Source organism: Lolium rigidum, chromosome 5 (assembly GCF_022539505.1).
Source record: "Lolium rigidum isolate FL_2022 chromosome 5, APGP_CSIRO_Lrig_0.1, whole genome shotgun sequence".
Taxonomy (NCBI): domain Eukaryota; kingdom Viridiplantae; phylum Streptophyta; class Magnoliopsida; order Poales; family Poaceae; genus Lolium; species Lolium rigidum.
This window is the reverse complement of record NC_061512.1, coordinates 270,917,437-270,934,182: the sequence shown is the minus strand read 5'-3', so window position 1 is coordinate 270,934,182 and position 16,746 is coordinate 270,917,437. Positions and strand designations below refer to the sequence as shown.

The 16,746-nt window shown below is 45.2% G+C and overlaps 1 protein-coding gene across 1 annotated transcript; it reads left to right on the top strand.

Annotated features, from left to right (window-relative positions):
- Positions 1–434: 434 nt before the first annotated feature.
- Positions 435–5,413, top strand: LOC124657693 (DDT domain-containing protein DDR4-like). Its single transcript, XM_047196207.1, has 11 exons — positions 435–584; positions 669–779; positions 1,438–1,524; positions 1,604–1,641; positions 1,736–1,817; positions 1,937–2,043; positions 2,916–3,078; positions 3,155–3,244; positions 3,361–3,469; positions 4,022–4,064; positions 4,463–5,413. Exons 1-11 carry the CDS (start codon positions 435–437, stop codon positions 5,157–5,159), a joined length of 1,677 nt encoding a protein of 558 aa, XP_047052163.1. The 3' UTR covers positions 5,160–5,413.
- The last annotated feature ends 11,333 nt before the right edge of the window (positions 5,414–16,746 follow it).

The window sequence follows — 16,746 nt, the reverse complement described above, 5'->3', positions numbered from 1 at the left end:
AGGTGTCTAGGGTGAGTAATCGAGTGGCGCATGAACTAGCGCAATTAGGCAAGGGTGAGTGTGGTGTGTTGCGTGATGCAGTCCCTTCCTGCGTGCTGGGAGTGCTCATGCTCGATTGTAAGAACATTGTTGCCTAATTAATAAAGCTCACCCAGGTTTCAAAAAAAAAAGCGTATCCTGTCAAAATTTGGTAACCCGCAGTATAAATTTGCAAATTTTCCAAAATCGACATGAAAAAATCTATGTTTATTTTGGCATATAACGCCATGTGTTTTCTTCGAGTAAATAAAAGAGCATGCCACCGCTCTCCCTGGGGGCAAAAAAAACCCTATAATACTCGACGGCTCACAGACACAGTGCCGCCTCCCCTAGCGCCTCTCTGCCCACCAATTCGCCCCCCTTCCCGCCCACCCAACGCTCCCCGCGCCGCCCCCATGGCGTCGCCGGCGAAGCGCGCGAGGCCCTCCTCCCCGCCCAAGCCCCCGGGGCCACCGCCGCCGCCGCCGGAGGACGCCCCGGCCGAGGATCCCCGCTTGCTCCTCCGCCGCCGCTGGGAGCTCGCCTCCGTCCTCCACTTCCTCCAGGTGAGCCCCCGCTTCCGCTTCGCCGCCTAGGGTTTTCCCTTCCCCATTTTCTCTCCTCCCACCTAACCGGATTGGAAACCGCAGGTGTTCGAGCCGGTGATCGAGGCCGCCCTGGGCCTCTCGGCCGACGAGATCGAGACGGCGCTCATCGCCAACAACCGCGACCTCGCGCGCGTCCACATTGCCCTATTGAAGGTAGTACTTTCCTTTAATCGCCCTCTTAATTGTTTTCCCTGTGCTAGACATACATAATACTAGTACTCAGCACATTGAAATCACTTTGCTGGTCTGATTTGGTTCGGCCAGCAGTGTAATTGCGTGTGCAGAGATCAAATGCGTAGTGGCATGAGCGCGTAATAGAGTCTGTTCTCAGTCGGTGCAATCTGCTAACCTTTTCATCACTCGATCTTAAAAAAAATAGCGTCTCCTTCCCCTTCTAATATTTGTTTTCCCTAACTGCATACTGTGCTTATTTAGTTACTCATGTTAACGTTTATGAAACAGGAAAAATAATTTACTCAAAACAGGACTTGTGTGGCGCTTATTTTATGGTTTACCTATTTGTAACAAAACTCCTTTGTTGTGCATATATTTGTTTTCATCGTTTCTCAGAAGGACTTGTGTGCCGCATATTTCATGGTTTAAGTATTTGTAACAAAACGCCTTTGTTGTTTATTACATGTAGATGATATATTGCCTACGCATCTGCTGAAAGCGGTTTTATGACCCCTAGGCCTGTTTTAGTATAGTTTTGCTTGCCACAAACATAACGAATTATTAACTTGTTTTCTTCGTACCATGCCATGTTTGTCGCAGATGTTCTTTGCTAACTTGTTCTACTCAAATGTTTCAGGGAATACCACCAGTTGCCAAGAATCTCAATGTTGATGATGGATGGATAATGGCAACTGCCAAGAAACTATCCGATTGGTGGTCATGGGTAGGTTGCTAGAATACATTTCCATTTTACTAATGTAAACAAAATAGACTAGCCCAGGCCTTAATATTTTTGGTTTCAGGTTGCTGAAGGAACCAACCCGTTCAAACAAAATCCTGGGTATGCATTGGTGTATTGTAAATAATGCTGTGTCTGTGTGCATTACCCTGTTGATTTTTATTTGTTCATCACCGTAACTTATTTGTTGGTGCAGTAAGGAAGTAGAGACATTTAAGGAGCTGGATCCAGTATCTCGTTTATTTATACTCAAGGCGCTTTGTGAAGTTCGGTCAGAGGTAATTCTTTTGTGGGACAAGTTTTCAATTTCTCATGAGTAATTTGATCAATGAAATACCAATAAGTTTTCTCGAGCATTTTACGCACATTAGATTGATAGAAATTATCTGTATTGCAGCAAAATGATGCAGTATGGTACATTAATGATGAAATGAAGAAAGGAGTTAATATTTCCAACTTCCGGAAAGAAAAGTTAGGGAGTGCCAGTGATGGGTCTGTATACTGGTGTGTATTTTTGTTCCCTCTTCTTTACATTTTCCATAATCTACCATCTCCAGTCACTGAATTTACTTTTCTTCAAGTTTTTTTGACATTGCCGGTAACAGCAAGTGATGACTGAGAAGTCTTGTAACCTTTGATCAGGGCAAAACATAATATGCCTATTTTACCCATAGGCACACATGTCATAGACACAAGGTGGCCTGCACATATCATAGGCTGATAGGCACATATAAAGATTTAACGCATGATGTAATTATTATTTTCTACAATCGTCAAATCTATCATATGATGGGAATGAGGCTGGTATCAATTATTGGCCTATGGGCTCATCACCTAGTTAAAGATGTTTCTGCATATTCCAAACTTCCAACATAAAAGTTGATGCAATCTATAATATACTTGGCTTGATTATATTGGATAATTGGAAGAGTTGAATTACACCTCAAGTTATTACCTTAGTCCATAGCTATACTCGACATTTGTCTTGGTTTTCCTTATGCCTTTTAATTATGGATGATCAAATTGAGATGCTCAGCTGTAAGGCAAGCAACTGGCTTTAAATGCAAAAGATATTTTGATGGCTGTTCTAGAAACTTGATAGCATGTGACTGGTTGATAAGAATTTTCTCCTCCATTCTTGGTATTGCCCTTCTTGGTTTTCAGATGACCACCTATTGTATACACAGTAAGAACTCTTCTAATATGGCACATGCTTCAGTTAAAGTGACGCTTTACGTATTTGGCAATCTTTCACCGTGAATCTTTATATTAATGTTTGTTTCTTTTAATTGCACATCCATAAAATAATGAAGCAGACCCTTGGTACTTTTTGTTTGTCTTCTTGCTGATACTTCATTAACTTTCCTGGCTGCTAGGTATGTTGGAGACTCAACTGTTGGTCATAGGTTATTTAAAGAAGATGTAACGGTTGATTATAAGCAGAACTGGAAGGGGAAGAATGGCCGTTTGACAAAACCGGTTCTCAATATTCACTGGGAAACAGCTGCAACTAACCTTGATGAGTTTCTTGATATATCAGTTAGGGTTCCTGCTGATATGTTTTTCATGTGCATTTCGCTTTGTAGTACCAATATTTGACATGTGACGTTTACAGGAAAAGTTATGCAGCAAGGGTCGATCTGAATCTGCCATTGGACAGCATCTCAAGGAAAATACCATTCCAGCTGTGGAGAAGTTTCAAAAGGTAGCTTCCATCTTACTTGCTTTTATTGCAATGTTTGCATTTATTCTTGGCAGCAGATTGTACTTTATCGCGCTGATGATTTATCACGACATTTTTACCTGTTCTTTAAATTGCAGAAGAAAGAGAGGGAATTAAAACGTCGGCAGCAGAAGGATGAACGAGCTTTAGTTAATATTTTCCAAACCCGTGCTTTACGCGAACGTAAACCTGTCAGCTACAATTACTGTAAGGAGCTTCTTTATTCAACAACCTTAGCTAAACGTGAAAAAATGAAACATTTTTTCCTTACATTAGCAATTATCTTGGGGCTCATGACCTGCAGCTTGATTGTTTATATTGAAAACTCATGCTATTTTGGCATCACTCATTCTGTAGTCAACTTTATGCATCTATTGATATTATCCTTTTACTGGTTCTAATCATTGTAAGCAAGTTCACTGGAACGGAAAACTGATACTCCCTCCGTTCCAAATTAGTAGCCACAGATTCATCTAGATTCACATGTATCTACACACTAAAACGCGTATAGATACATGTGAATCTAGACAAATTTGAGTGAACTAATTTGGACCAGAGGGAGTATTGTTTGTTGGTGTTTGTTTGTTCATAACTCCCACTAAACAGACCAGTAGTGTGATTTAACATTTGCAAGATGTGATGTAACTGGCTTGCTTCCATTATTTTCCAATTTTGTAGAGATATTATAACTGTTAAATAAACTGTGACCGCCTGCTCTCTTTTAACATTGATGATATCCTGTATTGGTTTTGTGTGCAGCTGATTATGATCGTTCCATAAAGGAGGCAATAAAAGCTACAGCGTAAGTTAAAACCACTCCACCCCCTGCTGTTTCCCACTAGTTTCTTAGGAGTAGTATTTAGCTGTTCTTGGCGATAGACGTATACGCAAATTTCTTATGGTATTGCTTACTGCCTTTTGAAAGTGCATCTTTACTTGATATTTACATTATAAATAAGCGTGCTCTATGGTTTGCGCATTTGTTTGGGGAATGGTGCATATAGAAAATTCTGAAGAAGAAAAATGATTTAGGTTCCAGGGATTTTTGACCCTGGCAGATTTTCCTGGGAGAAACATCAAAAGTGGGGCGCAGATTGCATTCTCATTTGCTTTTCATCTACTGAAGTTTTAGCAGTTGCCCTTTTCTTATGCAACGTCAAATGCATTCTTCTTGAAAATAAATTATGTACTTTAATGCAGGAAAGGAAAGGAATCTGATCCACCTAAGGAGGCAGGCAAGAAGAGAAGGCATGTTCCAGATCAGGGAGACAATGGAGCCAATGTAGGATCTGACATCAGTCCAGAGAATAATGAAGTTAGAGAACAGGAGGATGCCAAGGACCTAGATGATCCTAGTTCTGACGACGGTGAAGTCTCAGACTATAATGATAAAGATGATGGCTCCTCCAGCAGCGATGACGACACTGATGCTTCTGATTCCCACGAGAGCAACTCCGATGAGGAGGAAGTTGTTGTGACGCGCAAGAGAACTCGTCTTGCTGCCCGTAAGGTTGATAGCAAGCCTCGACAGCAAGGGCTTCGTCGGAGTCGAAGAAACATGAAAAGTGATGATGAAGAGATGGTGCAACCAGGGCAGGTTACACCTGAAGCAATGACAAAGAAAACGACGAGGCAACGACCGACACCCATCTCCAAGCAATTCGCCATGTCAGGCTCTGAAGATGAAGATGATGTTGTTGCAGACTCGGGGTCAGAGTCGGAAGATGATGTAGTTGCAGATTCTGGGTCAGGCTCAGAGGAGGATGATGTAGTTGCAGACTCTGGCTCTGTCTCAGGCTCTGAAGATGATGGAGTTGCAGAGTCTGGCTCAGGCTCTGAAGATGATGCAGTTGCAGAGCCTGACGCAGACTCTGGGGAGGAATCTGGCTCACCTTAGGTGAGCATCTGTGCTCCTCTTTTGCACCTTGTGTTGTAGAAGTCTGGCTAGTTCAACAGGTTTAGGGTCCTGGCCTCGCCGGCTTCCAGCTGTACCAGCTGGGGGAAACCAGACAGCAGCGGCATTTCCCCCATTGTTAGTTAGTTTTCTTCGAAGTCGTGGGAATACCTATATTACAGTGATTGTACATTCTTGTCAGCATGTTGTGTCGCCAGTAGAGGATATTAAATTATATACTTTATAATACTTAATAATTTGATGAAGCATGACCTGTCCAGCCTGCTGCAGATTTTGTTATGCGTGTTGTTTGGGTTGATCTGGGTGCCTGTTTGTGCTGTTTGATGTGTCCTGTGTGGGTGTGGAGGCCAGAGATATTGTGCTTTGATTCAGCCTTGTGCCACATGCTCTCGCAGGGTTACTGATGGAGAGATGTCGAGCTGCAGGTAATTTAGAAGTTGACTAGTCGGGCATGCCAGCAAATCTTCGGAACTAGTACTCCCTCCAATCCATAATAAGTGTTGGGGATTTAGTTCAAATTTGAGCATCCTCAACACTTATTATGGATCGGCCGGAGGAAATATTAGCTTCTGATGTATTGATGTGTTAGGGATGTAGCGACATGAACAAGTTTGCCAACGAAGAAGAAGAAGACATGAACAGACCATTCAAGCTTAGTAACTCCTAGCTAGTCAAAGAAAATCTGGCGACAAACATATCATCTGTTCATGGCTTTGCTCAAGACTTACAAGATGGAGGGACACGAAAAAAGAATTCCTAGCTGTATTGACGAACGACTAATTATTACTGTCATCAATCGTCATGCTCCTCCTCGTCGTCCGTCCGATCGGTCAGTGCACGAGGTAGGTGACGGCGAGCGCGGTGGCCATGAGCAGGTACGCCACGGCCTGGTCGACCCTCCGGCCGTCGCCGGCCACGGCCGCCAGCCCCTCCGTCTTCCTCGCGCCGCCCTGCGCCACGCCGGCGGGCACGTCGACGGCAGCCGAGCGAGCCATCGCTTGAACAGGAGATGAAGTCGATCGGCGGGACGGCAGGTTGCAGGCCCTTAACGGCGGCGCAAGTCAAGAACGTAGTACACCAAAGGAGAAGCTAGAGAAGTCCTATCTTATGATATAGCAGTGGTTGTTGTGATTCCTGGCCGCGGGGATTTGCCGTGCTTATATAGGGGAGTCCGGAGGGTTCACGGTGATCGTTGAATTCGCAGTCAAACGTGCGTGCTCCCGGTGGCAGATGGATGGCATTGGAAGCTTCTTGCGTAGGCGCGTAAAAGTCGTTCGTTCCGAAGCTTCTCCCGAGGAATTTCCGTGGCTGGCAGGCACCGAGGAAGGGGGCCTTGATTCGAACGAAACCGCGTCCAGGTCCAACTATAGCTCAGCACTGGCGACAGCGTGCACTACTAGTCTGCCGCTTGACTAGTCATTCCCTTCTTGTTTTTGTCCCCAGTTCCATTTTTTCTTTGCTTTTTTTTGTTCGTTTTCCTTTACTGAGGTTGCACTCTTACGTGTTCTTTTTCGTTTTCTGTCCTCCTACTATCCCCTCTTCCTTGTTTTTACTTTCACATGCGTTCCATCAGTAGATATGTATTCATAATTCAGTATTTTTTTCACCGGTTATAATACGTGTTTACAGTACTTATCTTATACTTCAAAAAGAGAGTATTAGTACAAGAAAGTATATTAGTTCAAAAAAAATACAAGTACATCATGTTTTGTCTGAGTTACGGGTGCATTTTTTTTTCAAATTCTATAGGTGTTGAAGCATATCTAAATATTTTACTCATGAAGCATTTGTGATTTATCGAAACCCTTACACTGTGTTTGGATGCATAGAATCTGGCTGTGGAATTGGAATTTGGAGCGAATAGGCCCAATTCGGCTGTTTGGGTGGCCTTAGAATCGAGGCGTGGAAACGATTGGCAAATTCCGAGCCATCCCCGCGAGCGCACCGTTTCACTTGGACACTTTCCGAGCCCGAGACCTCGGAAAGGCGTGGAATCGCACACCCCTTCGTCAACGCTCGCGACAACAGAGAAGGAGCTCGCCCTTCTCCGCCCGCCAGCGACGGAGCTCGGCCTTCTCCGCCCGGCGGCGGCGTCCGCAGCTCCGGTAAGCCACGCCGACCTCTCTTGTCCCGTGCCCTCCTCTCCCCATCACCCCATCTCACCCCTCCTCCAACGGCGGCGAGCTCCCATAACCCTAGAACGGCGGCGGTAGGGGAACGTCGCCGGACAGGCCTGGCCGGTAGGGGAACGGCGCGACGCGGCCCCGGGCGGTGGCCTGTCCCTGGCCGGTAGGGGAGCAGCGTCGGGCGATGTCTTCTACCTGTCCTGTAGGGGAACGACGGCTTGTGGTGGCCCCTCCCTGACCGGCGGGGGAACGGCGGCGGGTAGCATCGACGACAGGGGAACGGCGGCGTGCGTGGCTTCTCCCTGGCTGACTCCAAGTCCACCTCTCCCTGCCCCTCTCCCTGCCCCTTTCCAATTCCAATTCGAGGCTGCATCCAAACATGATTTAGAATTCGGTGTCATCCTGTGATTCCAACAACAAATACATTGTACATCCAAACAGCAAAATTGAAATGGAGGTCATTTCCTTTCCACCTTGGATTTGGAATTTCAGTCCAATTCAATTCCGCGGCTAAATTCTGTGCATCCAAACACAGCGTTACTGATTTTCAGTGCAATGTGGAACAAGTTTCATAAATTAGTACTGATTTACATGAATATTTCATTACACATTATAACATATTTCGTAAAATATATATAGGAACACATGCAAAACAAACTACACAATTCTTCCTATAAGACGTAGATATTATTTTGTATGATTTTGTTAAAGGTCCTCTATAAACGTATTCCATGTCTATGACCAAATATAGATTTTGTATGATTTTAATATATCCTATCTCCACTGTACGCAGCCTAACTACTCTACTAGAACTTTATATGAGACAACTGGCATAACATGTTACAACTTCTGAGAACTTTTTTCGAAGAAAATAATCATGGACACAAAGTGGAATTATTGAAGTAACAACACTCGTGATCTTCTAGGTGAGCTAGTATATGGAAATTTTTCTTTTCCCCCCTATTTTAAGAAGAGAAGGAAATTTTTGGCAGAAGTTCAATTTGGCTCCTGGTTGCATATGCTCTCACCACCCAAAAAAATTTATATTTTTAATTTTCAAAAAATTCCAACAAACTTTTTTTGCATGTGCATCTCAATAATCTATGTGTGTTCGTAATCTAATGTTTTTTTTATGGTTGATGTAAAAAGACAAAATATGTCTCACAAAAAGCCATATTTTTATCACAAAATTTTGACTTTTTTACCCAACCCAAATGACAAGTCGATTTTTCATGGAAAAACTTTGTGCGCACATAGCATGCGAAGATGTGCACGTGATTTTTCAGTTATTTTATTTTAATATTTCAAAATATATCAAAGATGCATTTCAAAATAAAAGAACATATGCACGCAAGAGGCAAAACATCACTGTGTTTGGGCAGGTTATAATATCTAGCTTTTTTACTGGTATACCTTGTTTGTCGAGTTGTGACTTTGTCATATAGGATTGTATCACGTAATTGAATTTTAGTGAATCTTTTTCCACATTCCCCTAAATCAACAAAAATGTAAAAAATTGTAATCGCCGATTCACCCTTCCTCTAGTCAGCCAACCATGTTTTTTTAAGAATGCCCTCTAAATTTAGTGTAAAATTACATTACCTACCACCGCATACCTAAACCATGACTTATCTCCTGCACTTTCTGGATTCCTCATATCTTCTCTTCCTCTGCAATGGTCTTGCTGATGCCAACATGCCCCGTCCCTCTCCTCCTATCTTGCTGAATCCTGCCTCCTCCCATCAACCGCATTGCCGGTACAAGTGTCTCCGCCTCCACATCAAGTTTGCCTCTAGACGTGGTGCACCCTACCTGCAATCAGTGACGGGCACATGATTTTGACAATAGGTATTCAAAATAAAAAAAATTACAAGAAAAATCTACTAAGATATGTAAAGGTAGTTGTGTTTGAACCCATTATCAGCTGCTTGTGTGCACTCGTTTTAACGAACACCACCAACCAGTGCTTATGTCACAACTTACATGTGATTTTATTAATCAGGCTAGAATTGATGGCTCAACCATTAGGTGTGATTTTTTGCCAAAATTAATGGTAAAATATGCGACCACTCCTGCCTGCAACCTGAGAACCACCTCCTCAATCTGCCTCGACATACCTATTAGAAAATTCCATATGCCTCTACATCCACATCCTCCCCATCAGCGACGACCCACATAGAGATGACATGAGCTTGACCTCGAGCTCGAACTCAAGCTCGAATGGCATGAATCATTTGGGATTTTTGTTGGATGTTTATTTGAAGTTTTAAGGATTAAAGATATGGTTACATGAAAAACATTGTAGATATATATGTGTTAATATATGTATGTTATTTGTTTATGAAAAAACTTGCTACATAAAATTAATCTGATACATGGTGACAGATCCATGAGCACATTTGAAAATGTCATTATGCATTATTATATTGTTATTGATAAAGTGAATACCGTAAAAAGAAACTTAGGATGCCTTTGGTGACCAAGTTCCTCTAACACGTGTATCAAAGGAGAGCGGAGAAATAATCATCCAATCGAAAGAGTGTATGTTGTTTGGTACGCAGATTAAGTAGCCAAAGTTCAACAAGGGAATTAAGAGAAGTTATGATCACAATCACTTTTGAAAATATGCGCAAAACAATCAAAAGAAATGCAAAGAGCATGCCAATATTATTATTGCGGTTAACAATGAGCTACAAAGACTTAGAACAAAGGTATTCTTAGATTCATATATTTTGTTTTATTGATTTATTTCCTTGATATTAATTTGATTTTATTCTCGAGTTTTTTTATGTTTTGGCGATGTATTATTTGCTTTGGTACTTAATATTATTTTTGCTCAACACGAAAAATCATAACTTTAATAACCTAATATTTATTTTAGACGAGTAAGCTCATGATTCTTTACTATTTGTTTTCACTTGTAATGTCTCAAATTTGTGTTCTTTGATTTGAATTTGTAATGTTTCTTTTTTTTACTTATGTATGCTTTTACTTTCATATAATTCCACAAATGCTGTATCTGATCAATGTTTACATCCATAGATTGTTACACCCTTGTATTGTACGAGAGAATGAGAATGTCCATATGCACCAAGAAGTCTTCCTTTGACGACATGGATACAAGGGTCTGAGGAAAAAATGAAGGCCCCAAAGAAATTATACTCGATGTTTAGGATGAGGATGAAAGTTTTTCACATATTACATGATAGTCTGATTGAGCACTATGGGATGAAGTTAACTTGTAGCATTTCCGCCAAGGAATCATTAACACCTTTTCATAGACTTGGGGGTAGTTTAATCCAACAACCAAGATCCGGGGTGATTTGAGAAATAGGGTGCGACATCACGCAATTTTTTTTGTGTGGTTATAGATTGTATATATCATGTGGTATGTGATTGTACATTTGTACTACACTAAGAAACCCTAGATTTCGGCCTCATTTCAAGGATGTCATTGCATTTGTCATGGACCACACATTAATGTCATAGTTATTGCAAAGAACCATGGAAAATAACACACATGAAATATTTTACAAGTCAAAATACAAGGACATCTTTGAGGTCTCATCGCTCAAAATAACGTGAACCTCTATACTCATTTTATATAACGTGAACCTCTATACTCATTTTATTCTTACAATGCATGCTAGTAATAAATCCAATATTAATGCTACATGATTAACGGGAGCATTCAAGCAATAACTTGACATACTAATATTATGTTGTTGCTTGGTCTTTCTATACTGTTGCATTCTTTTGTAGCAAGCATCGCTCTATTCTCCAGAAGACATGATCACTTCATGAGAATTGAGAAAACAAAATTCTCCCTATTTTTATAAACCAAACAATGAAATAAATATATACACCAATGCACGAACTCTAAATTCTAAGCCCAAAATTTTCAAGATAGCAAGTGAAGAGCAAACTAGACCCAATCTGGAAGTGACGCGTAGCCTTTGTGTTTTTTTGTGATCATTGCCTTCCGAATTTTATACCTTGGAGTAGAGATGGTTGGAAATGTGCATGACTATAATTGATGAGCATGAATACATTGAAAAAAGAAAAAGCTATCAAATGTGGCGAAGGAGCAAAAGAGGGATGAAAAGTACAATAACTTCATAACACTCTAGATGCATCGGGTGACCATTGAGGTGGATAAGTTGGCACTCGAGCAACATAATGTAAACATAGATGCATGCAAATTTAACTCGAGTAAATTCTCCAAGGGTTTCAAGAGCATATTATGTGACACAATCAGTATGAACCAGAACCAAAAGAAGCGTGTCGATGCTATGCGTGCTAGCATCAACGCTTACAACATAAACAATGATGTTTGACTTACTGTTCTATGCATTCGTTTCGTGAACATTGATTTAGAATTTATGTTATTAGTGAACTTCGCACGATGATCATTTTTTGTTAGTGATACAAGTGGTCCATCATTAGAATACCCTTTACACTCTTAGTTCAAAAAATAAACTAAAAGTTACTTTACTTGTTGGACTAAAGAGGGTAGAGGGTACCCTTGTGCCCTATACAAATCCGAACTATGTCGTCTAAAATTTGAATTTATGATGTTGTTGAATTACATGTGGTAGAATATAAATGTTTGAATTATTGCGCAGATAAAATATATCTTCTGATCTGATTTTTTTTTGATGTAACCATATATTTTATTAGACAATCTGTTTACAGAGATTACACATATGGTCACCACACAAGACAAACATTTGCATCAAGCAACTTTGCACAAGAAAACTCACAATAAGTAAAACTACAAGTTCACCCTTGGAGAAACCCACTGCCACCATGGTAGCGCTGGAAAAAGAGGCGAACAACCATCACACCTAGATCTGGGAGAGCACCATCGCATTCAATGCTGCTTTTTGAGCCGATGAACCGGGTCGTCGCAGAGGACGAGCCCGAGACTTTGTGGCACGTCGGCCGGGATCTTCCCCATGGTCACCAGATCCCAACACCATCATCATCTCCAGACTCAGTCGAAGAAGACAAACGTTGCCGCCTGCCGTCATCCTCACACCCAACTGCAAGACGCCAGACATAACTGCATGTTGGGGGGATGACCCCCGGTATGCCAAAGGCATGCCAAACCGGATGGTTTAAGCCATTAAGATACCGGTTTAATGTTCGTACTGGAGCATAGAGATAAGAAATTAGCTAAGTGAGGCTAAGCCGGTATCCCCAAGAGGGGTATGCCGGAACCAGGTAAAGAAGATACCGGGCTGCCGGAAAGAAGAGCACGTCGGCAGGACTGGTCAAAGATTCTCTCCAGAGCTAGAAGACAAGGATGAGCTAAGCGAAGTAGCTTTAAACGAAGGGCTGACGATAAAGAGGAGGATGACAGTCAAAGAAGCCGGAGGACGTCAGCGCCCTTGATTAAAGAAGACCCCGGTGTCACCTATGATTAAAGTAGCTTTGTAAAGTAGTTTGTCTAGTCAAAGATGCCATTAGGGTTTCTTGCCCTGTAAGCCACCCTCTCCCCTATATAAGGAGAGGGGGGAGCCCTCTTCACGGGCACGACGAGAAGGAGGAAGAGAGACGCACGAAGAGAGCTAGGTTTAGAAGAACACATGTACTGAGAAACCTGTAACCTGTTGAGATCAATAAAGAAGATGATCTAGAGCGAGTTCTTCCTTATGTCTTTCTTCTTCAACCTCTAGCCTTGGCTAAGTTCTTGAGGAAACCATCCGGAAGTTCATCCCATCTAATCACAAACCCTCCCCCGAATCCTCTTGTGTCCATTCGGCCCCAACTCAAGCCATCCTATGGCATCTGTCTGTTCACCACGACGACAGTTGGCGACCACCGTGGGGCATGAAGTGGCGCTTGCTGGAGTACACATTCGGGCGGGCATCCTCGAGGTCGCCGGCGAGCGGACAGTGTCCGCGCTCGTCCGGCGCTTCTACTCCATCGACTTCATCAACGACAACGCGGGCTGCTTCGCCAACGGCGGCATCTTCCCCAAGAACGGCCGCATCATCGAGTTCGGCAGCCACCGCGTCTACTTCGGCACCGTCCCCGTGCGCCAGCGCCTCTCGCCGGTGCTGGTGGCACCGGACCCGCCAAGGTGGCTCTGTGCTGGTCGCGCCGTCGACAGCGTCGAGGTGATGATGACTGGCGTGGCCGGCGCGGGCAAGGAGGTTGCGGATGAAGGTGCTGGTCGTGCGGCTTCAACCCGTGCGGCCAAGCCACCGCTGGAGCGCGACACCGGCGCACCGGGAGCATCTTCCGCACCACCGGCAACACCTCTCCAGGCGGCGATGAACATGCTGGCAACGCCCATCGCGCAGAACATCGACCCACCAGCGGCTCAGGCGGAGCTGGAGGCGCAACGTCAGAAGCTGCTCGCGAACGGCGCCGACATCGTCCGGGCGCAGCGCGAGCTGAACCTAACCCTACGTGAGTACAACGCTGCCCATGGCTTTGCTTCGGTTAGCGCTCATGCTGCTAGGATACCGGAGAACCGGCTTAAGGCTCGCAATCTAGATCAGGATTTGCGTAAGGAAGTTCTTACTCGGCAAGAGTACCTCTCGCATCTGCTAGCATCGTAGAGAAACCTAAGTACGATGAGCCGGATAAAACCATAAAAGCTGCTAAGGCTGCGGTAGATCCGTGTGACTCGCTTACCGGAGATGCTTTGGCAAAGCAACAAGAGCGTGTTAGAGAGCTGCTAGATACCATCGAGCGGCAGAATCGTCGAGCAGGCGGCTAGGCCGAACAAGGCTGTGGCCTCTAAATCCGCGCGTTCAACAAGGAATGCCGGAAGTAAGTCCCATGGGCAGGCCTCGTCCCCCCATCCGGACAGAAGAAGAGAAAAATAAGTGAACGCACAGCAGATGACTGTGTACGATCCGGTCCTCGCCGGTAAACAACAAGCCGGGCAACACGATGCCGGTAGAAAAAGCCAAGGGGCAGACCGGGGCTACGCCAAAGGAGGCTATGCTGGAAACAATCATGCCGGTAGATACGAAACCGGGCAAAACTATCCGGCTGCAAGGGCAGCGTATGATGACGAGGAGATGCCTCCACCAAGGTACCGGCAGGCAAGGGCCGCGGCACCGGAACGTTACGATGAAGCTGATTCAACAAGACTCACTGCTTACCGAAACCCTTTGGGAGAGCGCTTGGGAGAAAGAAACTTGCCGGAACGGGATGCGAGGCACCGTCTGGACCGAGTGTACCTGTCTGAAATGATTGAGGCAGAGGGTCCTCCGGGTCCAAAGTGCTTTGGCCCAAGAATCATGAAAGAGCAACCACCAGTTCGCAACTTTCAGTTGCCCCGTGACACCAAAACATACGATGGCACCACTAAGCCGGAAGACTGGCTCGCGGATTATGTGACCGCGGTATACGTCGCTGGTGGCGGAGGTTGTGTAGCCGGAGGAGGAAACCGGCGTTGGGTCGTGAGAATCGTGCCAACGTTTCTAGTAGGACCGGCAAGAATCTGGCTGAACAATTTGCCGGAAGGAAGCATAAATGGCTGGTTGGACTTTGAGGAAGCTTTTGTGAGCAACTTCAACAGCACCTACAGAAGGCCAAACAGGCCTCAGCAGCTCGCTTTGTGCGTGCAACGCCCGCAGGAAACAGACCGGGATTACCTGACCCGGTGGAACTCCACCAGAAACTCTTGTGAGGGAGTGATAGAAGCTCAGGCCATTGCTTGGTTTAGCCAAGGATGCCGGCGAGGTTCGCCGTTGTGGCAAAGGCTGCAGAGAAACATGCCAACAACCTTGGCGGAAATGATACGTGTGGCGGATAACTATGCGTTGGGAGACCCAATGCAACCGGCGATACAAGCTGAGCCGGAACAATCAAACCCGCCTCAGCAGCGCCAGGAACAATACCGGGACAACCGGAACAACAAAAGAAGGGAAGATTTCCCGGATCGAAGGTATGGTTCGCAGCAAGTTGCTGCTGTGCAAGAAAACTCTGATGCCAGCGGCAGCCAGAGGCAAAGAACCGGATCGCAGCCATGGGCAGGTCCTAAGAAGCAATGGGTCGAAAAGAAACCCTGGGGCCAGAAAAAGAACTGGCAAGAACCCGCGAAATACACCATGGAAGCCCCCATGGATCAACCTTGCCGATGGCACACGCCAAATCCGGCTCACCCATCAAACCACTTGACAAAGGATTGTACCTGGACCAAATTCTTGATGCAAAAGGGAGCGGTAAAAGATGCCCAAGCACAAGGGGTCAACACAATGATGCCACCACCACAAGATATGCCGCGTCAGCAACAACTACCTCCACCACCACCGCTTACCGGGCAAATGCTTTACCGGTGCAGCCTCAACAAAACAGAGCGACAGTATCGACAAGTCAATCAGGTGGGAGAAGGCCACGGCCAACCACCTCCACCGGCACCTTTGGGCCGGAATGTTTATGAAGATCCAGATGTGTGCTGTGTCGTGTTCGTCACCGAGCCAACAGACAAGCAAAGCCTGCGCCGTCGTTCCATGGAAGTGAACGCGGTGATGCCGGCAGTGCCAAAATACATGCCGTGGTCAGATCAGGAACTCACATGGTCGTACCGAGATCATCCCAAAATCATGCCGAATCCGGGTGGTTACGCTCTCGTGGTGGACCCAATCATGAAAGGGCCAACGACTCGCGTCAAGTTCAGCAAGGTGCTGATAGACAATGGGAGCAGCATAAACATAATGTACCGGCACACCATGCATACACTGGGCATAACAGAGAACATGCTTCAGCCAACTCATACGACGTTTCACGGGATCGTTCCGGGTTTGTCTTGCGCACCGGTAGGAAAAGTCCGGGTGGACGTGTCGTTCGGAGGACGTGACAATTGCCGTGTTGAAAACGTTGAGTTCGAGGTAGTGGACCTAGATAGTCCGTACCATGCACTGCTGGGGAGGCCGGCATTGGCAGCCTTCATGGCCTCGACCCACACGGCGTATCTTAAGATGAAGATGTCGGCGCCTCGTGGACCCTTAATTGTGGTGGGAAACTACAAAGTCTCGCTGGAAACAGCGTCTGCCGGATCGAACCTAGCGGAATCGCTGGTGATCGCGGAGGAAAAAAGAAGGATGCAAACCGCAGTTGCGCTGGCTCAGTCTTCACAATTGAGCTTAGCGGCAATGAGTGCAAGTTTGAGCGCTCCAGCGTTCAAGCCGACGAAGGAAACAAAGGACATAGTGCTGGACCCGGCTTTCCCTGAGCGCACCGTTCGTATCGGTGCCGGTCTCAGCGAGGCATAGGAAAGCGCGCTCGTCAGCTTCCTCCGTGAGAATCGGAATATCTTCGCCTGGTCTACTGATGACTTGGTAGGTGTTCCGAGGGAGCTGGCTGAGCACTCTCTGAATGTCCGGAAGGATGCCAAGCCGGTGCGACAACCTTTGCGCCGGTTCGCTGAGGATAGGAGGAAGATTATTGGAGAAGAGGTGACAAAGTTGTTAGTTGCC